The 25,143-nt window shown below is 34.5% G+C and overlaps 2 protein-coding genes across 4 annotated transcripts; one reads left to right on the top strand and one right to left on the bottom strand.

The window, feature by feature from the left end:
- The first annotated feature begins 287 nt into the window (after positions 1 to 287).
- LOC112279133 (uncharacterized) lies at positions 288 to 6,009 on the top strand. 2 transcript variants are annotated; one of them, XM_024513275.2, is made up of 14 exons: positions 337 to 511; positions 919 to 1,437; positions 1,804 to 1,978; positions 2,217 to 2,300; positions 2,501 to 2,742; positions 3,003 to 3,237; positions 3,416 to 3,495; positions 3,591 to 3,675; positions 3,911 to 4,042; positions 4,295 to 4,414; positions 4,649 to 4,696; positions 4,894 to 4,978; positions 5,157 to 5,210; positions 5,429 to 6,009. In XM_024513275.2, the coding sequence occupies exons 2-14, from the start codon at positions 1,190 to 1,192 to the stop codon at positions 5,611 to 5,613; spliced, it is 1,773 nt and encodes a 590-aa protein (XP_024369043.1). In that variant the 5' UTR covers positions 337 to 511; positions 919 to 1,189; the 3' UTR covers positions 5,614 to 6,009. The 2 variants fall into 2 exon arrangements, with proteins under 2 accessions (XP_024369042.1, XP_024369043.1); XM_024513274.3 differs by having other exon boundaries at positions 288 to 1,437.
- Positions 6,010 to 8,937: 2,928 nt separating this feature from the next.
- Positions 8,938 to 11,717, bottom strand: LOC112279135 (uncharacterized). Of its 2 annotated transcripts, none has more exons than XM_090248211.1 (4): positions 11,303 to 11,717; positions 10,425 to 10,777; positions 9,767 to 10,267; positions 8,938 to 9,648 (listed from the first exon to the last, which is right to left on the bottom strand). In XM_090248211.1, exons 1-3 carry the CDS (start codon positions 11,569 to 11,571, stop codon positions 9,939 to 9,941), a joined length of 951 nt encoding a protein of 316 aa, XP_090104337.1. In that variant the 5' UTR covers positions 11,572 to 11,717; the 3' UTR covers positions 8,938 to 9,648; positions 9,767 to 9,938. The 2 variants fall into 2 exon arrangements, with proteins under 2 accessions (XP_090104337.1, XP_090104338.1); XM_090248212.1 differs by having other exon boundaries at positions 9,819 to 10,267.
- Between the last annotated feature and the right edge of the window lie 13,426 nt (positions 11,718 to 25,143).

The raw sequence follows: 25,143 nt of genomic DNA, 5'->3' as shown, positions 1-25,143 counted from the left end.
GGGGGTCGAGTGGGACCTTGTTCCCCGCGTGATCACCAAGGGGAACGTGTCGGCGCTCGGAGGGGAACGAGTGAGGAACGGCGCAATGCGCGTGGGGAGCGCAAAAGCACCGACAAACCCGGCCCGTCGTCACATATTCCAACGAGGAGCTTCGGTGAACGTTCGAGGACGAAGAGAGACGAATAACGGCGCAGGTGGACGATTGGGACGATTGTCGTCGACTTCGACGGGGGAGAGGACGATCTGTTGGAGAAGAGGATGAAGAACGGGGAGCCTTTGAGGCCTCGTCGGTCGCGGAGCCGCGGAAGAAGTCGCAGGTTGGCTGCCTTGCTCCACACTTTCTTGCCCCGAGATCGCTTCCTCGCGATCGCACGGTCGTTCCTGCATAGGCTCTCGTGTCTCCATTCATCTCCCACGATTCTCAACGACCTTTGAAACGCCGAAATCGGTGCAGAAACGCGCGCGGAAGGGGAGGTTCTACCACGCCGTCGGACGCTTGGCCCTTGACGAGGTTGTTCCTTTTTTTGCCTTCGAGAATGCTGGGTTTGGTGTTCCCGGTGACGTGCAAACTGGTTTGAAGGTTTTCTTGTGAAAGAGCTTGTGCAGATTGGGGGTGTGTTGTCTATGTCCCAGCTGATCGCTAGAAGAACAAAGTTAAAATTTGTTTTGGGAAGGGAAGCTTGGCTTGGTGATTGTCAGGGTTGGGGCGGCTCCTGCTTAAGTTCGTTACTGGGTTTGTCTCTTGGTTCCCATTTGGTTCGAAATTACCTACAATTGGGTGAAGCTTCAATTTGGGGGGTTATCTACCCGAGGTTTAACAGGGTGGCTCTTCAGCTTATGGGGCTTCTGGATCGTCTTGTTGGTTCTGGTCACGCATTCTGAAGAAAGACCATGACCTACTATTGTTGGGTTTTGTAGTTTAAGTGAAGAAGGGAAGGACGTCAGAGTGTTGGAGAGGTTAGCATGCAGAAGTACAGGTTTTATCTGGCTTGGAGCAAGCCTGCGGTCTCGTAGGGCGTTGTGCACCCCTCCGTACCCCCCTGCCCTGGCTGTTTGGTCAACTGAGGCATCAATAAGAGTTGAAATTATGAACACCGTAGTGCGTAGGTGCTGTCAACTCAGGGATGAAACTATGGTTGGATCATTTTAAGGATAGAGGGCAGTAGATAGGGTCACGTAAAGGGGTCAGATGGAGCAAACAAGAAGTTGGTTCAATCGGTTCCAACCAAGGGGTGACAGGTTGAAGAGTAATGAGTCCAAAAAAAATGGCTCGGGATCAGACAGTGGCAAGGATCTTCTGAGGACTGCTGGATCAGACCAGGATGTAGGCGATGAATTACCCTCAAGTATCACCAGGCAGAAAGTAGCAGCTGCGAAGCAGTATATAGAGAACCACTACAAATCGCAGATGAAGAATTTGCAAGAACGGAAACTACGGTATTCATGCTGTCTTCAATTCCCTTCTTCGTGGCATTCCGTCCTGTTGAATGTTCCATTCGTTTTCTTTAAGAAGATCTTTTGAGTCGTACATAAATCAACTGGGGTCACAAGAAGCACATTCTGTAAACAGTTGGGGCAATGGACATTGTTGAGCCGGTTATTCTCTTTCGTACACGTGAATTACAATAGAGTCCAAGACGGAGGAAGACGGAGGACGTGAGGTATATCGTTCTGTTTTGAGGGATTGGAACTCAGGAGGTCGTTTTGTTTGTGGTTATGAGCTTTGTGGCTTATCTGCTAGCCTAACTGGATGATAGTAGAATTCCATAATGCTTACAACAGTTGGTGGGTGGACGTCATCAGACGGTGGTCATTAGAGCGCAAGCTGGCAGATGCCGACGTTACAGAAGAGGAGCAGAATAATCTTTTGAAGGATTTGGAGAGGAAAGAAACCGAGTACATGCGTTTGCAGCGTCATAAAATGGGAGTGGAAGATTTTGAATTGCTAACCATCATCGGGCGTGGCGCATTTGGGGAGGTATGTGTCCCAAATCTGAACCTTCTGTTCATACATTACTAATTTACTGAAATGCCCCTCAGGATTGTCAGTATTCTATGTCGACAAAATTCTGCGTCATTGCCCTCTCTGTGGCAGCAAGTCTTCTGAAATTTCAGCTGAAACCTACTGCATTTCTGTTGTAACATGCGAGGTGTCATGGATTCAGGGGCAATGTCGGTGCTAGGTAAGATAACTTGTGTCTATTATGCACGCTCAGGTGAGGTTATGCCGAGAGAAATCAAGTACAACTGTGTATGCCATGAAGAAGCTGAAGAAGTCCGAGATGCTTCGGAGAGGCCAGGTACGTCACGTGTATATATGTGGAAGTTGTTTATAGAATTGTATCTGTCTTTATTTGCCGTTTGCCAAAATCATATAACTCTGAAGAATCGACTGAAGGTCAAATCTGGAGTTATTGTTATGTTTTGTTACTCACTTTAGTAATCGAAATCTGAAGGGGATTACTTTACCATTTTAATCAATGGATAAACACTATTGCAGGTGGAGCATGTAAAGGCAGAGAGAAATTTGCTTGCAGAGGTTGACAGTAACTGCATAGTGAAGTTATATTGCTCCTTTCAAGACGAGAAGTACTTGTACTTGATTATGGAATACTTACCAGGGGGAGACATGATGACACTCCTCATGCGTAAGGACACACTCACGGAAGACGAATCCAGATTTTATGTTGGACAATGTGTTCTGGCTATCGAGTCAATTCACAAACACAACTACATTCATAGGTACTTGAGAGTGTAATTGCGATCCCTGGTTAGTTATTTGGTCTTAACTTCTATTTTGTGTGTGACATACTCAATTCGATCAACAGAATATTCTTTGGGACGAATGTGATCATTTTAAGAAAGAATTTTTGAATGCGCTCAATTTGTACTCGTGTTAAGAGCTTGGTATGAAGGACTCTCTCGTGTTCACTGATGCCTGTTTATTTGAAATTGATGTTCCGCTTACTTTTGACTCCAACATCTACTGGTTTGTGTACCAGAGATATCAAACCGGACAACTTGCTGTTAGATAAGAATGGGCACATGAAGTTATCTGATTTTGGCCTCTGTAAGCCTTTGGACTGCTCCAACTTGCCTGCCTTACAAGAGTACGATCAATCTGGCGACATTGGCAGGGATCCCGCCGATCCCAGGCAGTACAGATCTGCATCTCCCCTGCCGAGGCGAACACAGCAGGAGCAGCTCCTTCACTGGCAAAGAAATAGACGTATGCTGGTATTTCTTTTTGCTTACATCCTTCCTCCCCAACACTGTTCCTGAATTATATGTTTTAGTTTCAGCGTCCGGGATGGCACTTGTATACATTCTCTGTAGATGTAGGACCTGCAGCTCCATGATGTTCTACTACTCTTTGAGCATCTAGTTTTCAGGTTTTGACACAAGGTTTCAACAGGCGTATTCGACAGTCGGCACTCCAGACTATATCGCTCCGGAAGTACTGTTGAAGAAGGGTTATGGGATGGAGTGTGACTGGTATGTAGCAAGTTGTGCTCCTTGGCCCCTGAATGCATTTCCTAGCTTTTTAAGTTGTTTTTTTTCCGGAGGTTTGAACGTAAGTTTCTCTGCAGGTGGTCATTGGGAGCAATCATGTACGAGATGCTGGTTGGGTACCCTCCATTTTACTCCGATGAACCTATGACAACATGTCGCAAGGTGTGTAACAGCCTCTATTCATCTGCGTGGATTCATCCGCTCACACGAAAAATCTCTATCTGTGAAGATGGTTCTTCCAGCTTTCGAATTCTCAGATCTGTCGCCATAGAAGTATATTACCACGGTCTCTTATTGGTTTAGTTGCATGTTGGAGACTGGGCATTTTGGGTTCTGGGGGTTCTTGGATTAAATTATTATTGGCGGTTGAAAGTATTGGATGTTTGGGGTGGAATAGATCGTGAACTGGAGAAACAACTTGAAATTCCCGGACGAAGCGAAGCTAACACCAGAAGCGAAAGATCTTATCAGTAGATTGCTTTGTGACGTGGAGCACCGCCTTGGCACCAGGGGTGTTGCTGAGATTAAGGTATTCTTATCCTCATAGAAAGGATAATCTTCTCAACAATATATAATACAAGAATCTAAACCCAAGCTTATTTTCACTTTACGTAACTTGATTGCCAAAAACCGTATCGTACAACGAACTGATGGAAACTGTCAGGTTGTCTAATGACCCTTTAAGTATACATTATTTCCTCGTTTCTGAATACTTTCGTCTATGTGCGGAGATCTATCGAGCCCTGAGTCTCACGTAACACTTTTGTTATGGCTTCGGCAGAACCATCCATGGTTCAAAAACCATGGATTACCTTGGGATAAGCTGTATGAGATGGATGCAGCTTTTAAACCTGAGGTGAAAGATGAGCTGGACACTCAGAATTTTGAGAAGTTCGAAGAGGTCTGGCATCCTTCTTACACCACCCAATCTATATATTACTGTCGGCTTGAGGTTATGTTATGTAGGTAGGTGTACTGTGAATCATGGATATCTGGTACTGTTCTAGGGTGTGCGCACAGAAGCCTACTCTTTTTCTACCTTACACCCTTTACCCTATACAATGTCTTCACCCTCCAACACTCTATTTTTGTGGACCTGAGATCGATGATGCACATTGAAACCCGTTATTTGCAGAGCGATTCCCAGATACCATCATCCACAAGATCAGGACCATGGAGAAAGGTACACATTCTTTCAAAGTATTCTATGATCTATTTCTATCCAGAATGCTGGTAGTTCGACAGTTTTTGTCTTGAGCATTGCCATGGAAAGCATTCTAGGTTAGAATTGTATTTTTATAAGTTGTGATAGTGCTACTGGCTTAAGCTTCGAGGAATGGGGAATAGCTTGAAGCCTAACAAATTTTTTTGTGAGATCAGATGCTGTCGTCAAAGGACGTGAACTTTGTAGGGTACACGTACAAGAATTTCGAGATTGTCCAGGATGCAAATGTTCCGGGCATCGGTAGGTTCTTGGACATGGTTCGAATTTCATGAAGAATTACCAGAGACTGATATTCTTTAGAGGAGTTCAATTTTTTGCATGTTGGTTGTTTACCCTGTTTATTGAAATTATACTTATTTGTTCACCAAGCTAGATTGTTGTGGACTAGTTCTCATCAACATATTTTGAACATGCACAGCGGAGTTGAAGAAGAAAGGAAAGTCAAAGAGGCCATCCATCAAGACACTCTTCGGTAAAATACTTCTTAACACGCTGGTTTAAGTCTTCTAGTAATTGCATCATGGTCTTTTTGTAATTTACAACGCTAACCGTCGGCTTGTTACCTCATCCTATACCCTGTTACAAGAAGTTATATGAACAAATATTATGACAATACGGGTGGTTTCTGTGAAGTGCGCAATGACAGTATGCTTGTTTCAGTGAAAAATATTTACACGTTCTATTTTGCAGATTCAAATGGAGGCCCTAATGGCCACATTCAAGGCAGCTTTCTCTGCCACCTGCCTACGCCTATTGAGATTTCGGAGAGTCCTGAAACTTCACCATCTGGCAGCATTTCATCACCACTCCATCCGAACTCGACCTACTACAAGCCACCACCACCGATGTATCCATATCAAAGTCATGCTCGATAAATAGCCTTATGCCTCTCCTTCATTCATTTCAAAGTATTGTGCGATTGTCAGGAACCCAGTAACATGTCTGCATGCCTACTTGACACTGAGGTTTGCGGTTCTATATTTCGTCCCAAAGGGCTCACCATAGGATCGACACAATGATGTACTTAAGACTTAATGGATATGACACAAGTGGGTTGAGTGTAAATGGTCTGCATTTAGATACACTTTTCTTTTTCTTTTTCTTTTTTTCAATTTTTTAAACTCGGGTTGATTCATTTAAAAGCGGTGTCTACCTTTGAAGTTGGTCAGGACCATAAAATAAAGTGAATTAGAATATAGTTTTGTAGGCGCTGGTATGCGACCATACTTATCTTCCGTTTGAAGTAAATTTGTGCATAACTCTTTCAAAAAGCTTGTATCATGGTCCTCGCTTATTTTTTCTTCCTAAATTGGTCACATGATCGTGGGAAATTACGTATTGTGATCCAGATTCAAAATCTTCATAGTTTGCAGTGTGCTTGGATGTGGACTGTGTGATAATCTACACTGGGTAGATGAAGGTTCGCAGCACTTGAATTTGTTTTGCAATATGATAAGTCTTTGCTTCAACATAAAGTATTAACTAGACTATAGACCTTGGATTGGTACAGTAGGTATGTGTGTTGTCTACAGCTTCCTAAGTAGGCGTTTCACTTTATTTGTAAGTCTTCCCACCAGATATGTCGACTCATGTCAGCTATTTTCAATAAAATAAGACTTTGTTTTATTTTGCTTCCTTTCATTCATGAAATATTTTACAGGGAATTTTTTTAAAAAACCATTTCTTGCTTGTACCCACAACTTGCCAAGTCTAGACTCCATACTCTGTTCACCTTCTATTCCACAATCTCAGACATAATCATACATGAAGTTATAGCCAAAAGTGGTCGATCTAAAAAAGAATATGGTTCACTAAATTATTCTATCTATTTATCCATATATTTTATCAACCACCAATTTTTGCAATTTCCATGTGCTACAGAACCACCATACACTTGAGATTTCTTACAACAATATTCCTGTTTTTTTAGATGAGACATGATAGATTTTGAAGTTTGTAACCAAAGACAATGTCTTGTGGATGGACATACTTATTGAACATTCACCCAATTCAAAACTTTGGACAAGTTGAAGATCCTTTGACTTGCATGTAGATGATTACCCTTAAAAAATAAACATTTGGTGCAAAATAGAAAAAAAGAGCCATAAGAACAATGCCAATTTTACAAGTAAAACCTGATCAATGTAAGAATCAATGTCATATTGTACTTATCTACCACAAGTGCTATGACCTAGTTTGGTTGTTCTTTGATAACTTTAAGTACATGTATAAAAAGGATCTTATTCCTACTTGTTGCTCCTTGAACACAAACCCATGCTTGAAGAATAACAAACCAGAGGCAAAACCATCCACCCAAAACGTCACTCTATGAATGATCATCTGGACATTCATTTACGACACAATAGGTATAAACCAATACATGGGCACACATCTGTGACAAGGGCGATCTGTCAAAAGCAATGTTTCCATCGCTCAAAAAGCCAAGAATCCTAAACTACTATGACCTCATGCTAACTTTTTTCCTGTAAGAAGAAAAGGCTTTAGAAAATGGCTCAAAGGACAGCCTCCCAAAGGAGAGAAAAAACGAGGAAATAATGCCGAATCATAGAGCTATCGAACTGAGATCATTGCAGACAGGGCCCCACACAAGCTTGTGTTTCAAAATCCCAACAACAACGAGGTCAATGTTTTCACCTCGGCAGCCATTCAAAAGCTGCGCTAGTTTTTTTTCCAGACGATGATGTCATCAATTTAAAGTCTAGAATCTTTCGTTGCTTATTGGCTCAGTACACTTGTGAGAGGCAACAACACCAAAACAAACACACAAGCAAGTAAAAACAAAACACTCTTTGTCAAAGTCCTTTTGTTGATGCGAATATGACAAGACCAGTCAAGCAGTGGGAAGAGAAAGCTAACCCAGGAATCATAGAAAATTAAACAATGGTCGAGAATGCGGAGCCCCAGCAAGTTATTGCGACCAGTGCATCATCACAGAGCGAGAGAGTATGCAGCTTTAATGAGTAGTCTCCGACTCGGACCTTGACCGAAGATCTGGTTGCTGAGCTTTGTGTTTTCTCACTGCAGAAGGAGAGGTTTTCGAAGCTATTACCTGATCGTAGCTTTCAGCTTTCCTGGATTTGAATGGCTTCGTGGGTGCTTGGTGGTTGTTTGGTTGAATTTTTTCTTTTTATTGCTTGCCAGCTGCAAAGCAGTAGAGTGGGAACCCCGCATGGATTTGGAAGGACAGTAGATAAATGCCCACCCTAGGTCGATCAGAGCTGGGGAGGCTCGGGAGTGGGTCATAAGCAAAACGCTGTGGTCCTCGAGCTCATGATGCACACCCACCTGAAAGGATGTTATTGATTTAATAGCCTGTCGCCATGATTCACTCCTGCACGCATGGATTTGTCATTTCGTCGCTCCTACTTCAAAAGAGTTGATGAGATCACATCCTGTGTCCAGTCTCCTGAGCGTGTCTGTAAAGGATGGGATGTTGCGCTTCGGTCATCTCCTAGATGCCGACCTCACCAACCGTTTAGGGGGTGAGACGCCTCCAATGTTATCGTGTTTTGGAAGTACACATGAATTAAGTCTCGACACCGAGGAGACTGTCCTCAAACTTCGCAGGACGGGTGCCATATTTTTAGATTTTGTATGGAAGGTGAATTTGTTGGAGAGGATCATCGCCAAGTGTACCAACTCCGTGTGACGGGTTCATGAGATGAATGTTATCAGCCCTCTGCAATGTTTAGTGCAGGGAGTGAGAGGCATGGAAAGATGGGTGTGAAAATGATGGCTATCTTTTAAAGTGACTAAAGTGATTGTGAATGTTTTGCCTTCTACACGCCATCATTCTGCACTGGTAATAATCAGTGGTCGTTGTGGACTAGAGATTGTTGAAGAACCATGGGCAGCTCCTTCTTCGAATCTCATCATATGGACGCATCAATTAACTTACAACAATGTAGGATTAACATTGTTGTAGAATCTTATTGATGAGTTCATAGTGAGATGATCTTATGTCATGACAGCTTCTACGACAGCAGAAACTGTAGGGTGCACTCGCACATCTTACATGTTCGCTCCCAATTCACCTAGTCGTGCCGGGTTTTGGCACCACAGCATCTGTCGACAATATGCTAGACCGAGAGCTACTTGATGACAATGTTTCAGAACCCTACTTCAACATAAAATATCAAGCCGAGAAGGGGAAATTTTAAAAAAATAATAATGGCATGTGAAAGTCAAGCATGAAGGTCTGTACTAGTCAATGGTCTTGATGACAATTAGAGTGTACACAAAATTGAAGACCATGGTATCGAACACAATACTCCTCCACTGTAGTAAAGGATCTTGTAAAAGGTACCCAAACAATGACTATCCCTACGTGTAAGGGACGTATCATCACTCTAGAGCTGCTAGAAGCTGGCGATTTGGAAAACTCAAACCTGATGTGCAGCCCGTCATTGAAGCGGGTACGTCAAGTTCGCAGACAAACCATAAGCTTTTCTCTGTTGCCCAAGGAGCCTGCCTCATGGAAACGGTGGAGAGACTCCGCATCCAGCCGCATAAAAAGGTAGGTTCCACTAGGATCGGTTGCTTCGCTTAAAAGATGGAAGTAACCAGAGGGTAATGTAAGCGTATATGTTTAATGCTAAATTAAAAAAATATATGGCAAACGGAGCTTCTAAATACATCTTTTTGAAAAGGAAGTAGCAGCTGATGACAGGCCGTTGCGCAGATAGTCATCTCATCTGGCTAAAACCATCGAGTTATTCCAGGAATCGAAGGCGGCATGCAATGACTTGTTGGAGTAGTCATCTGTTGCTACACCCAATGTCGTCAATGTATCCCGAAGCTGCTGAATTCTGGACGGGAATGTCATGATTGAATCTACACCTGCTTCCACGTCCCTTTGCTTCAAGTTTTCCTTGATTGACACGTCCCATCTGCGAAACGATTATCATCCACAAGTAAGACTACCACAACCACTCGGTTCTATCCAAGATTCAAAAACTAATACATGCACCATGCTGATCAACTTGAAGAGCTAGAGCGGATTCTTACCTGTCTAGATTGACAACAGCTACAATGAGAGCAGGGGTGGTCAAGCAATTACTTTCTGGATCAGACAGCTGCATGCTGCGAATCTCGCGAACCAGATCATAATTCTCGGATCTTGCAAGGGACAGACTGATGAAGATGACAGAGAAGCCTTGGGAATCGTGCATGCTCCGCTCTAACCGCCACAGAGCTTCAGTTCCATCGCACGCGCAGGAGACGTCAAACCCACAACGCTCTGGCATGAGGGTGAGGGATTTTCGGCCACGCGGGTCGAGCTGCTCGGCATATTAATACTGCCGACACTTCCTACTTCTACAGGAGAGCCTTGATTACTATTACACCAACCTTGACAGCACGCAGACGTACCCTCTTCCTCTGACTGCATGCGCGCTTCGTCGGAAAAGAAGCTCTTCTGAGCTGCAAACATCTCTTCGGACCTTTCTCCCCTATTTAAATAAGGAGAAAGAGGTTTCTCCAGCACCGTCAGGAACCGATACTCACCACCTGGGGGGCTGCCACATTCATTATTTAGCTCATCATCTACGGCCAAAAATACATAGAACGTCATACTGCTGTACAGGACAAATGAAATGTGCGCTAAGAAAAAAAAAGTAAAACTTGGTGTAAGATAGAGACAGTGTAAAGACAGAACTTACCTTACCTTCGAGATCGAGGTTTGTAACTTCGTCAATATGCTCCAAATTGCAATCTGCTTCGTAGTCAGAGCCTTTGGCCGCAGATGCACCATAAGGCATGATAACACAAATCGCTCCGGAGACAACACCTTTAGCATCCATGCGAGGGCTCGCAACTACAAGGACCTTAATCTGCTCACCCCATTTGGTCTTGAGGTCCCAAACTTCTTGAGAGGTAGTGTGGCCATCTAAAACAACTTTAAGCACGTCCTTCATCAAGCCCTTTGGGTAAGAAGACCCGCTGCTGAACAATACATCGTGAAACCTTGGCATAGCAAAGATCTCGGATTCTGGCCAACCGGTAAGATCTGCGGCACGTCTGCAAGTAGGATACAACATCTGCTCTGAATGAACGGAACACTTTGACCAGAGGTACGAGGACATCTCTTGATAAAATTCGAATCAGAAGGGCGAGGACTAACTTAAGCCACGACAGTCTCACGATTCTAGTGGGGATAGTATAAAGGGACCAAGGCAGCAACCCTGGACAATTATTCAGATCAAAAGTGCTTAGAGCGACGTAGAGGGCGTAAAACATGCAATGCTAGTTGTTCAGAGTGGAGGTTCTTGAGCGTCTTGCATGACAGAATTGGTTGAGTGAACGAAGTCAAATTCAGCACAACCCCACAAGGATCGTACATGTAAGATCCATTTCAAGCCACCTCTGCCCAGCAATGTTAACTTCAACGATGAGTCATTACCTACATCCTCGAAAAATTGTAATCAAGTCAAATAATTTTCCAGGGAAGGAAGCTCAACATTGAGAAAACCCCTTCATTCCACTTGAGAAGAACTAATACAGACACGAGAGCAAAAGAGCGTCAGAGTAGGTCTAAGGACTCACTTGTTCCAAAGAAGGCAGCGCAAGTTGAAGTCTACATTAAACATAGGCACGGGTATCTGGTCGGCGTAGACGAGAGAGTGACACCGCTCAATTTTCTCAGAGACAAGAGTTGTGTGCTTGCCCGCAAGCTCCATCACAAACTCTACCGCGGCCCGCTGATGGTCTTCCTCGCCCGCGGAGTTGCAACGAGGGCTATCCATTGTAGGGAAAACTCCTCCAGAGATAGAGCGGGACGCACCTACCCTTTCGTACCCAGACTCGAGAAACATCGTCAGATCCCCCCCTCTCAGAAAATCCAGCAACGCTAGCGCAACACAGTCGCTCCTCCAACCACGACCGCGCTTCCAAATTTCAATGCAAAACACGCTGACACACACTCGGTTTGCTCTCCTCACCCCTCAGACGCAACCCGGGTGTCGCAACTATTCTCCCCCGGCAACAACAACAACCCTCGAAGTCCACAGCAACGTCGTGCACGCTGCATTGGCGAATTAAGCTGCATTGGGGAGTCACTGCATTCCCGAATTGATGATTTCACACACTCGTGCATTGGCGGGTCACGGCATGTTTTAATGGTCGATTCGGCGCATTCGTGCATTGGCTCAACAATGTTCCCCAAACCCAGAAACCCCTTCCTTCATCAACATTCACAACTCCAACACACCAACCTCCGTTCAGTTCAAATACACCCCTGAAAGCCTTCAACCAAAACCCGGGAATCCCACTCCATGATTTAACCAAAGCTGTACACTACTCGCCGCCAAGCACAGGCCCACTCTTCCCTCACACACGCTCCGCCCACGTTCAAAATATCGCAGATCAACCAAAGAATCGAACAAGAGTGCCCCAGTCCACAGTCGTCCGCTAGATCTGCGCCTCACACACTACACAGAGTACCAAATGGATAGATCCAGGGATCAACGGAGAGCTCACGAGGCGAAGTCGACAATAAAGGCGATGATAGCGGGCGAATTGGCCGCGAACAAAGCAGGATGCAAGCAGACAAGCGAGCACGTAGTAACTGACGACGCTACCTCCCTGGTCGCTCTTATAGTACCACAGCCCTGATGTCGCCGCTCCTCCGTAACGGGTGGGAACAAAAACCCGCTCTCGCCCCCACATTCCCGCCCGAGCTGCCCGGAAGCAAAGCCAGGCGCGTCACGACAAAACTCTGCCCTGCCCGCCATAGATTTAAATAGCTAATTCAACATGGAGCGAGCCAGAGGATGAGAATCAGGCTACAGAGCCCCTTGGCTTACTTGGCATGCCAGACAGGAGTTTCTTTCCCTCCTTGGGAACGCACCTCCCCGCGCTGGGAACGCTCAGGGAGCCCGCAACGGAACTCGTTCCTCTCGTTCCCCTTCGCCCCTATTCGAGTCTCCCAGAGTTCGCTCTTGTGACCATCCTCGTAGTTTCGTCCAACTTGCCTACCCCGTATAAGACAAGGTTTTGACTTGTGAAGGTTTCTCATCCATCCACTACGAAGCTATCGTCTCGTTCATTCATCGTTATTGAGTTGTAGGCGTAAACCAAGATATTAACCCCCCCGTTCAAAACCTCTCCACCTTGCCCCAATCATAAGACGGCGACAACGTTTTAAAGGTTGAGGTTGGTTGTGGAAGTGTGCGAATTTCATCCAAATTTGAGGATGAATGATAAGCATAGGTTTCCCACGTCACTAGGGGCAGGGAGGTCTAGAAGGTTCCATCGGTATCCATTTGTCTGGAGAAGTTCCGTAGGCTTAGGGGTGGAGGCCATTTAAGAGCAGATTCTAGTGAAAGTCCCGCTAGAATTTGCCCCTTGGTCAAATTATTCCCCATGGATTGAACAACCGATGATATTCCCATTAATGCGTCTGCCAGTCCCGATGCTCCATCTTATCCACACCCTAATCTTAATTAAGGTCTTCTCGATCCAATCTGATATTCTCTAATTAGGGCCAGCTATTAAACTTACGGAAGCCTTTTTTTATCCCTTAATTTATTATTTTATTCTTTCGTTATATTTTTATATCACTTTTACTTGTTTAATTTTGAGTGGAGACATGCTTTCACCAATGTATAGGAATAACTCACATTTAAATAACTTCAAAAGTCTAAAGTATTTCATCCATTCATAACTTTTATCATGGATCACAATTTCATGGTTAAATTAGGTTTAATGAAGCCCTTGGGGTTGATAACAAATGAAAGTCATCCAAATCATCCTTACCATAGGCCCTTGTGTACTGCCAGTTTGGATGAAAAACATCCAGCATGCTGATGGTACTTATCCTCAAGATAAGCTTGCATGCAGTGATATCTGTAATGGGGCCCTCTGAACATAAGAAAATTGTAATCTATTCTTTAAGATTATTACTCATGGGGGACAAAAGCTCATTAACAAGATTAAAGTAATTGCTAAAATTTCATCCATCCATTGTTTTGCGTGTGTGTATATTATTATATAACTTTCTATTCTCTCTCTCAATATGTAACATAAAATACGATCATGCTTCAATCATTGGATGATGTCGTTTAATGTCGAGCTTCACAAAATTCTAGGTATCATTGTTGAAAAGTGTTATTTATTTTAAATGTAATTGTTTATATTTATTTGTTTATTTTCGTGAATGGTATTAGTTAGCATGGATTATCCGTTCATTATTTTGTATTGTTGCATTAACTTTGGATAAGGAATCAAACTAGATATGAGTACGATCAATGGTCAAAATTAAACACCTGCATGAATGATTGTACTTTCCCACACTATTAGTAATAACTCGTAAAATTTTGTATGTGGAATCATGTGTAATTTTTTATAATAGGAGGCGATAATGATTTGTTGACGAGTTGGTAGCAATGCTACAAAGTTGTGTATTTGAGTGCTTTGATTTATTTATTAAAGAACATTGTATGTATGTATGTATACATTTACATATACACACACACATGCATATATATATATATATATATATATACAAATTGAGCAACAAGTGGAATCTTACAAATTCAAGTCATGAATCTTCGAAGGGTATAAATTATTTGCGGTAACTGAATGTGGTGGTTAGACCTTTATCTTAAACATCCTGTGATCTTGTAATATTTTTTTAAATTGCAGTAATAAAATGTTCCAAGTTACATATTTCTCATTGCATTATCTATTATTTTAAAAAAATATATTCCATTTGTTTAAATTTTAAAACCAAAGAAGACTTGATTGAATAGACTAATATTTGATATACTCATGTAAAAAATGTTGTTGGAATTACAATATTTTTTAATAATCACTACAAAAATGATTGTATTTAATTTTTGTGATTTTGCAAGAGTGTCAATTTGACTATTTCCAAGAGTATTATACAATATGGTTTCAATTTTATTTTAAGCATTATAATCAAAACCAGATACTGTTGATAATTTTAAGTACAACTACATTACATAAATTTGAAGTGTTTCAATTATAACTATTATTGTCTCTTTAATAAACTTATTTTACATACTGCCATAAAAAACAGTGCATTCAGTGTCTAGTGAGTTTTTAGTATCATTGATTTAAATTGCAGAGTTTGAACCATACAAATGTACACAAATATTTGATATGTGCATATATATATATATATATATATATATCTATGATAAATCTTAAAAATAAGAATATATATTACTATAATAAGAAATGTTATCCTTGTTATCTATTGTTTTAATGATTTAAGATTTGATGATGTCTTCAAAAATGTGTAAACAAGTGATTGAACATATATATATATATATATATATAACTAGATAGCAATAAAGCTGTAATACATATTCTTAACAGAATAATATTGCAAAATTTGTAGATTCGAAATTCCCCAACATCAAAATTTAATAAATATTTGAATAATATTTGAAATTTATAAAGCTTTGGTAGTAAAATATATAATATTTATTATTATTATTTTATAAAATATTCAAATATTTACTATTTTTAATTCAGAAAAATATATTAGATACTACTTTTATGATCTTGTGACATACAGAAAGTTTCACTTATATACATTTAATATATGTCTATCATTAGAAATAAAAAAAAGTTAATTAACTACATATAATATTTTTATTTATGTTTATTATTATTTTTGTATCTTTTGCATTAATTTATTTTATTTTATTTCTGATTTTTTTTATTAGACTCAGAAGTCTCTTTATTAAGAAAATAACTCTACAACTTTATAAAGGTATTGTATTTGTTGAAGTATTGTTTTTTAGATTACTTAATTTTGGATTAATTATAATATAAGAAGAAGCCATTACATGGAACAAAATATTCTTTTAATAGGAATTAGAATATAAAAAATCATATCTTATTTGTAAAACTAATGATAAGTATAAAAAATATATATTTTAGACTCGTCTTATATAACTTATTAGATTTTTTTATTTTTTATTTTTATAAAATTCTTTTTTTAAAGTGGATCTCACATAAACTCTTGGTGGTAATACTATTTATGTCTTATAAAAAAGCACATTTTATTCAATCATTCCTTTTAAGGCCTTTTGACTAATTTTTTTAAATATAAAGCCTTTAGTGGACTTGGTAATTCAATCAATCTTGAGTTTTGAAAGTTGCAACTTCTTAACTTTTCTTGTAAGCATTTAAATCCTCTTAAAGTTTTTTTGGAATGCCACAATTTCATCACAACTAGTTAGTTAATATATATATATATATATATATAATTACAATCACATAATGTTCTATCTCAAATGTTTATAGAATTATTACTTTTAATAATAATGTATGTAATTTAGGACACGTTTTCAAATAAAACATTAATTTAAAGTTTATCATTAATCTTTTTAAATCTACAAAAATTTTAATCCCATTATACTATTGGAATCTAATGAAAATTCAACCAAGTTTGTTGGTGAGTTCATGAATGTTCTTCTTGAGTTGCCACCAATGAGGTCTTTTTACAACTTAAGTTAGTAGATTTCTCTTGAGAATTTATACAATTCTCACTATTCTTCGAGAAATATGACAACTTTATTTACACTCTATATTTTTAATTCAAATATGTAAATAGAATTTTTGAGACTACATTTTATTTTTAAACAACATCCTCTTAATCATGTGAATCCTTGTGTAATTATTTTGAATATTGCTTTCTCCCATAAACTTTGTTTCAGATAAATGAGTACTTTATAAACACATTCACAGTATGTAGATGCTAATAGACTATTCATTTGCTCCATTTTGATAGCTTTCAAGATAGTTATGCTTTTTGAAAATTTGACTTTTTCAAAAGAATACAACAATTATCTTATTCCTAGTTTCCATGATTTTTGTGGCTCATATATATACACACACACACATGCATATATATATATATATATATAGTATTGAATGAATTAAAAAGTACAGAGTATTAGGTATTGTACCTAATTCAATGAAGAAGTTACAAATCTTGGAAATCTTTCTGAAGATCTGTTTTAGTACTATCAGAATTGCAAATTATCTTCAAGAGAAGATGCTTACTAACATATACCAGTTTTTAATTAAAACTCTAAACACTATCATGACAATAGTATAACGTCAAACACGTCAGATTTTAAAGCTACCATTACATGATTTGCGGTTGAGGACTGAAAAGACGCAATATAACCCAAAAGTTTTTCAATAGTTTATTGTCTACTTTTATAAACTTTTTACACAAAAATATTATATTATTGAAAAATAAAACTATTCATTTAAGAAATATAATATTATTATTGCTCATGTGTTATTGTAGCAAATAAAATAAGAAATTTAAAAACCAAGTGAAACTTAGAATTTGATTCGACGAGTTAAAATTCAAAAAATACATCAATGAAATTTTTATCCAAAAGAATTCTTTCTAAAAAATGAGTCATTAAAATTAGTCAAACGAGAAAGCTTCAGCACGAACACGCGAGCACAAGAACAAGTGGGAACGTGTTTTTCATCCACATTCATCCTCCGTCCCAGAGGTAACGTGGGAAGCATGAGACAGGGGACGGGTGGCCCTCGCAGAAGCGCCCGGCCTGACCCATCATTTTCCATCCCCCTCAAGCGAAGGCCACATTCACGTCCAGTTCGTATTCACCCCCCCGTCCTGTTCCCCACTCTTTGGCTCTATTTGCACATGTGGCAGCTTCCGCGGGCCGAGAGTGTCCCTCCACGGTCAGAAGGCTTCGATACCCCTGGTGACGTGGCGCCTCTCGGGTGGCCCAGGTGGCCCAATTGCAGCCAATCTTTCCCTGCCACGTCGGCTCCACGTACCAACTCCCACATGATTGTAGGTTTTAGTAACTAGGGCATTTTTGGAGTGTGTACCATTAAATTGTACATAGTGGGTTGGTTTTTGGATTCACAAATCATTAACAATAATATCTTTAATAAACCTATATATATATATATATATAGATATTGTACAAAAATCTACTATTTTGTGATAAAATAAAATTTATCATGTGTATTTTGACTCCAAATTTTAAGTAAGACATGTACTAATTAATGAAATGGATGAAGTTAAAAGCATGATTTATATTACAATTTATAATAGATGTGGTAGTTTGTTGGATACATTGTTTAGAAAAATTTCTAATGTTCAAATAGAAGAAATAGATCACTTATATTTCCTTAGTTTTTACCATTACAAAATGGGTATGACTAATGTCATTGTAGTTTTTGCTATTACCACCATAACTTGCCATCCAACATATGTCATCTACACCCTTTGTCAATGCTGAGTAAAAAAAATATAATTTAAAAAATATGATATAATACTTAAAAAAGTAAAATATATGTTTTTTGACTAAAATATTATTAAATTAAAATTATTATTATTATTATTATTTATTAAAATAAATTTACTTTCTAAATAAATATATATATATATATATATATATTGGAAACATTAACAAGGTTTTTTTTTAAGAAATAATAAATATGTCAAGGGGATAGTATATTGTGGTGACATTAGAAATATTCTTTTTAAAATAAAATATATATTTTATTTTTATAGAAGTAAAAAAAACTTCTTAGAATATTTTCTAAAATATCTTTCTTTGCAAATTTTATCAAAAAGATTTTTTGAAAGTAAAATGAATTTCAATTCTCCAATTCTTTATATAAAAAGACGCAAAGTCCCTAAGTTTTAATCAACATCAATGCTTTGTAGACATTGGTTCTAAAAATCTTTAAATTAGGATTTAGACAAAAGATTGACTTACTTTATTATTATTTTTTTCAATTTGTATGTGTAAGCATTAGTTTTAGGATTTTGCATTATTGATATTTCCTACTTATTATCTACCTTCTTTGCAATTTCTTCATAACTAATCATTCCGTCTTTCGCTTAGTGCCAACCATATTTGTTGGAATTTGCAAGAAGATTGTTTGACTTTTGTATAGAAGTAAGTCTACAATTTGCAATGTTCTCAATGTGGCCCAAAAGATTGTTTGTAAGTTGAATTTGGTTTTGTGTGGATTATTGGTATAAGGTTTAGGTTTTAGTTTTGTAGCCAAAGATGGTTACTTCTATTAGCATTACTTATAGGTGGTGCTAAGACTTTGTTTGACAAAATGAACTTCTTTAGTATCTCTTTTGTAATTCTGTGATGTTACCATATAAAGTAAGGCTTATTATCAAATGTTTCTATCTCTTAAGCTATAGTATTTTAGCCTAATCTTGTTATTAATTGCTTAAAAACTACTTTGCACTGCCAACCAAAACACTTTTTTTAAGAGTTTAGTACAGTTATTGGTTTTTATAGTAATGAGAAGATAGATAGTCTCTTTGGCTAGGTATTACTTGAACAATATAGAACAACTATTGCATCTATATTATGTCTTTGTAGCTATAGAAATCTAGAGCATAAAATGGTGATCTTTACAATACTAAGCTAATCCTACTAGTGCAACTTTAAAAAAAAATCATACCATTGTTCTTGATGATTTTAACCAATTGATGATGCAAATATTCACTTCTTACTTTCAAATGATACTTTAAAACTCATGTTGCTACAATATAATTCTTATGCATCTTACATTACTTACATGCTCTTTTATTGCTTAGAGCACTTGGAAATTATAAAATTGCAAGATCCTTCTTGAATCATAAAAACTCACATAATTTATAAAGTTTTTATTTAAAAAAGTTATAAACTAAGAAAAATACCTTCTTATGTATATATATATATATATATATATATATATATAATTTTGGAATTTTTTCTGTTAATTTTTCAAAATAATTTATAAATTTTTAATAAAATTTATCAAATTAATATCAAAATATAGTAGTTATTAATTTAATTTTTTTCTTTTTTTTTCTTCAAAATAATAACAAAGTTAAAGGTTACAGATTATCTAACTTAATTTTATTTATTTATTTATTTTTAATTATAATTATTTTCTGATATATTATAAACTTATTTGATGAAATTATACTAATTATTAAATAATTTATATATAATTTCAACATATATATAATTTTAATATATTGTATACATTTTAAAAAATAATATATATAATTTTGAGTTTAATTAAAACATTTTAGACACATGCATGATAATGTGAGATATTTTTTTTCATTTTGTAGTTTCACGAATATTCTATTTTATATGTAAAAAGTTTGTTTTATGACTAATTTATGTTTATATTAAAAAATTTTCTAAATAAAATATCACCAAAACCAAAGAATAATATAAATAGAGGAAAAAATAGTGTTGACATTTTTTGATTGTATGTTGGAAATTATACTTGTATCTATCAATTAAAGTTTTGGTAAATTAGATGCTTCTACATACCAAAATTAATCTTGAATTATTCATTAGAATATAATTTTGATGCATTAAAATTATATTTAAATTAATAAGAAAAAAAAATCAATAAAATTTAGAAGAAATTATCTTATTTTTTAATATAAAAATAAACCAATTTTAATTTGTGTTTTCAATCTTAAATCCTTTAATAAGGACCTTATATACTTTAAAGTTGTTGAGTACAATATCAATCACTTCAAGAAATTAAAATCAGAGATGTTTTTATTCTTAAAAAATGATTTTAATATAAAGAATTTTTTTTTAATTCTGATGATTTTGATTTATTTCTTAAATTCATTAATATGCAATTGATTTTTAAGGTTAAAAGTCCAAGAATTCGTTTTAGATTTTAATAAAAATAAAAAAATATAAATTTTGTATTCTTATATATAAAAGTATTTTAATAATAGTAATAATGGTAATATAAAAATAAAAGGAGTGAGTATAATAATATGAATACATTACATTGGCCAAAAAATAAAATAAAATTTTAGGTTTTGTAATTTAATAAATAAATTTAAAATATTATTTTAGGTCTTAGTTATATTGTGTTAATAATATGATTTTATTTAATTATTTAATTATTTTTTATTAAAAAATTAATTATATTATAAATGAATAAAAAGTGATTATATATATATATATATATATATATATATATATATATAATGATAATAATTATATAATATCTCTAATAAATTATTATTTTTTATTTTTTTTATATTTTTTTTAAAAAAATAATTTTATTTTTATAAAATCTTGAAGATTATTTTATATAACATAAGAAGCTTAATTTTGTTTAAGATAAACATATAAAATATTGATATTAAGAAGAAGTATGTGGTTCCATCCCAAGAAAATATTTTTGTATAAAACACCTCGCTTTTAATTTTATTCTGAAATTTATGCTTTTGATAAACAAGTATATATATATATATATATATATATATATTTATAAATTTAAATTTAATATATATATAAAATTTAAAACTTTTATTTTGAATTATTTTCAAATGGTTTTTTTGCCATTTTCTTCTCATCTTTTTTTGTAAAAAAACTAATCTATTATCATTCTATTATTATTATTTAAAAATCATATATTTGCATACATAAAAAATTTATATTTGCATTTGATTGATATTCTTTAAAAGAAAAATTATTATAGATTTAAGATAGAAAAAAGGCTATGTTTTGGTCATTGCTAACTATGGTGGTGAAATAAATTTGTACAACACTTGTTTGTCTATTTTCTTTGTTTTTTTTGTTTTTCCTTTTGTAATTAGAAATATCTAAGAATTTTTAAAATATATTATTATTATATATGTATTTATTTTATTTAATATTTAAAAATAAAATTTTTTATGCCATATAAATTATATTAAGAGTGATTTTTTAGATTTTAAAATTTATTATAATATATTTTTAATATATATACATACATATATATATATATATACATATAATTTTTTTAGTCTAAATAATAAATATTAACTTCATAGCTTAGATTGATATAAGAATAATCCTATTCTTGAATAGAACTCATCTTTTTATAACATTATATTATTTTAGAATGTTTAAGTTTATATAATTTTATTTGTAAAATCAAATTTGTGTAAAGTAACTTAATATAAGGAATTCTTTTTAAGCTCTTTGTCATGGATATATATATATATATATATATATATATATATATCTTAATTAAAGGTATTAAATAGAAGTAAATAGAAATAAATAAATTTTATAATATCTTGTAGAAAAGCTTTTTAGAAGCTTTGTAAATGCGGATTTGATTTTACATGTGTTTATTGGTGATTATTAAGTTGATAACTAGGTCAACAAGTTGGCCACATCTTGTATATGTTGGTGACTTGTGGTATATATTGGCTATGTAGCATTTACATAGGAAACTTGTTTTGTAAGTTATACACATGTCCCCCAAATTGGATTCATATTGGAGGTCCTATATAATCTTGCAATGTAGCTTTTAGTTAGATAATATATATGGAAGTAAGAGTGATGTCTTTCTTATTCTTATAAATTCTTTTCTTATTCTTAGTCTTGTTTCAAGAATTGCTAGTCTTCTTATCTTTGATTAATTAAATATATTAATTAATTCTTTATTTTTTTATCATTGATTTTTAAAGAAAATAAAATATCATTTTTTTTGAAATTTTTTATTTTATATAAGAGATTACAAATTATATATATATATTATAACTTATAAATTTATCAAATTTATTTGTTATATAAAAAAAATATTATAGATAGTAAGTTTGATAAAATTATCATGAAAATATGTCTATATATATATAGATAAGAAGTACTAGGTAAAAAAATAAATATAGGTAGATTTGATATTATCTTGTGGCAAAGCTTCTTAGAAGCTTTATAGTCACGTATTTGACTTTATATATATTTACAATTGATTGATAGATTAAAAATTTAGACAACAAGTTAGCCATGTATTGCAAGGATAGGTAGCTTGTGATACAAGCTAATAATATGGTATACATATAAGAAACTTGCCTTATAAGTTAAGACACATGTCTTGCAAATTAAACACTTTTCAGAAGTCCTATAGAACATCACTATATGATTCCTAGTTAGATAATATATATGGAAATAAAAGTGAAGCCTTTTTTACTTTTTTCAATACCCTTATAGTTTTTATTTATATTTCAAGATTTTCAAATTTTCTTATCTTTGTTAATAACCATTCTAGTTTAATATTACACCATTTTTAAGTGATTCTTTAATATTTTTAAATGACACAAAAGTGTATTGATCTTTTAATGCTTTGAGATTCATGTCTTTTATAATTTGATAAGAATGCTAATTTATTATTCTTATTTTATCTTTAAATGTGAATAGATTATCTTAATTTTATGTTATATTTTGAAGGTTGTGGATTATCTATTTTTAAACTAATATTTAGTTTTTAATATTAATTTTTTTCTTAAAAAGAAAAGATTATCTTTCTTTATAGAAATTTTAATTTTGTATTAGAAGTTGCAGATTACCCTCCTTTAATTTGACTTGTAAAGTTGTTTGAATTGTCTATAAAAGAAAAAATTATGGATGCTACTATTAGTAAAAGTAAAAATAGATTTGAAACTATTGCAAAATTTTACAAATTTATCAATATTTTTAAGATAGAAATCTCATATATTTCTAATGTGAGTCATAGAAATACTATTTCTATGTCCATCAAAGAAATCAATAATGAAGTTCAAACACTATACCAAGAAGTTGTGCAATTGAGAGAAGTAAGTAAATCAAGTTTACAATCAAATTTCAGAAGCTTTGGTACTACAAGTATGTGGGTGATAAGTATAAATATGTCAAAGAAGTTTACTAAATAAAGATCAAAATTTCAAGGATTTCTACAATAAGTGAAGTTTTATCTAAGGTTGTATCTTTTTTAATATCATAGCAGATTTATTCAAATCAAATTCATAAATGCCCTTCTATCTAAGAATGTTATTGATTTATTTATTTATTTATATTTATTTTTATTTGAACCTTTGATGGAAAATGATTTACAACTTTTCTATGATTTGAATTTATTTTTGGAAGTATTTTTGGCCACATTTGGAGAAAATGACTAAAAAAAAAATAATAGAAATAAAACTTGTATATTTATGACAAAGATCATGTTTAGCAAACATATATGTTGTTGAATTCCAAAACCTTGCTTGTGATATAGATTGGAATGATAAAGTCTTTATCAATCAATTTCAATATAGATTGAGAGATAATATTAAGGATTTATTGCTGATGATGCAAAAAATAAACTTATGAAAGTAAATTATTGCTCAAGCTATTGTATGCAATAATTTATTCTTTAAAAGATGCCAAGATCAAAGATTTGATTGAAGAGTTATAAGTAAAGTCATGGCAACATCTTCTTAATTTTTAGAAGCTTATTTATCTAGGTTATAGCTTATGCAAAATGACATGGTATAATTTAAACTTCTTACTAAGTAATAAAAGATTCAATATCATTAAGAAGGTTTGTATCTATATTGTGGAGAGTTCAAGCACATCACTTAATATTATCTAAAAAAAATAATATAATAGCAAAATAAAAATATAATTATGAAAAAGAATATGACAAAAAATAAATTTTTCTAGCTATAATGAGGACCATGCGGCTAGAATCTTGTGCAACATCTAATATAGGTCTTATTCTTTCATCAGATTCTTAATCTTTTTTTATAATAAAAATTTATCTAGAACCAAAAAATCAAAAAATCTTTGCCTTATTAGATTGAAGAATCTCAATCAATTTTATAGATGAGGATTTTGTCAGAAAATAAAAAATAATTTTAGTCAAAAAAATCAAATCTTTATCTATAAAAGTCATAGATGGTCTTTTATTATTCTCTAGAAACATCATCCATGAAACAATTCCTTTAAATGTAGCAACTAAAAATCATAATAACTTGGTTATATTTAATGTTATTAGATCTTCTTTTAATCCAATTATTTTAGAATTATTATGGTTAAAGAAGTATAACTTTCAAATAGATTAGATTTCTTATAATTTTAATTTTTCTCATAGTTTAATCTTAAATAAAAATCTATAAGTCCAATATAATCAAATCGTTATTAGTAGATGTAAAAGCTTTCATGCATGCTGCAAAAGAAAGATCAACTTTTGCTATATATCCCACACCTATTTTTGATGAAGAAAAGATTTCAAGTAACATTCTAAGCTAATACTAAGATTATTAAGACGTATTTGAGAAGAAAAATACTGATATTCTTCTAAAGCATTATTCCAATTATTATTTCATTAAACTTCAAGAAAGAACTCAACCACTACTTGGATTAATCTATAGCTTATCTTAGAATGAATTGATTTTAGTCAAAAAGTATATTGATAAGAACTTGGCTAAGAACTTTATATGTCATTTTAAATCTTCAATAAGAGCTCATATCTTATTTGTGAAGAAAAAAGTCTTGACTATTATGGATTATAAAATTCCAAAATAATTAAAAAAATATAATAACTTTTGAGATTTGGTAATTATT

This window comes from Physcomitrium patens, chromosome 2 (assembly GCF_059467195.1).
Source record: "Physcomitrium patens ecotype Gransden chromosome 2, ASM5946719v1, whole genome shotgun sequence".
NCBI lineage: Eukaryota > Viridiplantae > Streptophyta > Bryopsida > Funariales > Funariaceae > Physcomitrium > Physcomitrium patens.
This window is presented reverse-complemented; position numbering and strand designations above follow the sequence as displayed.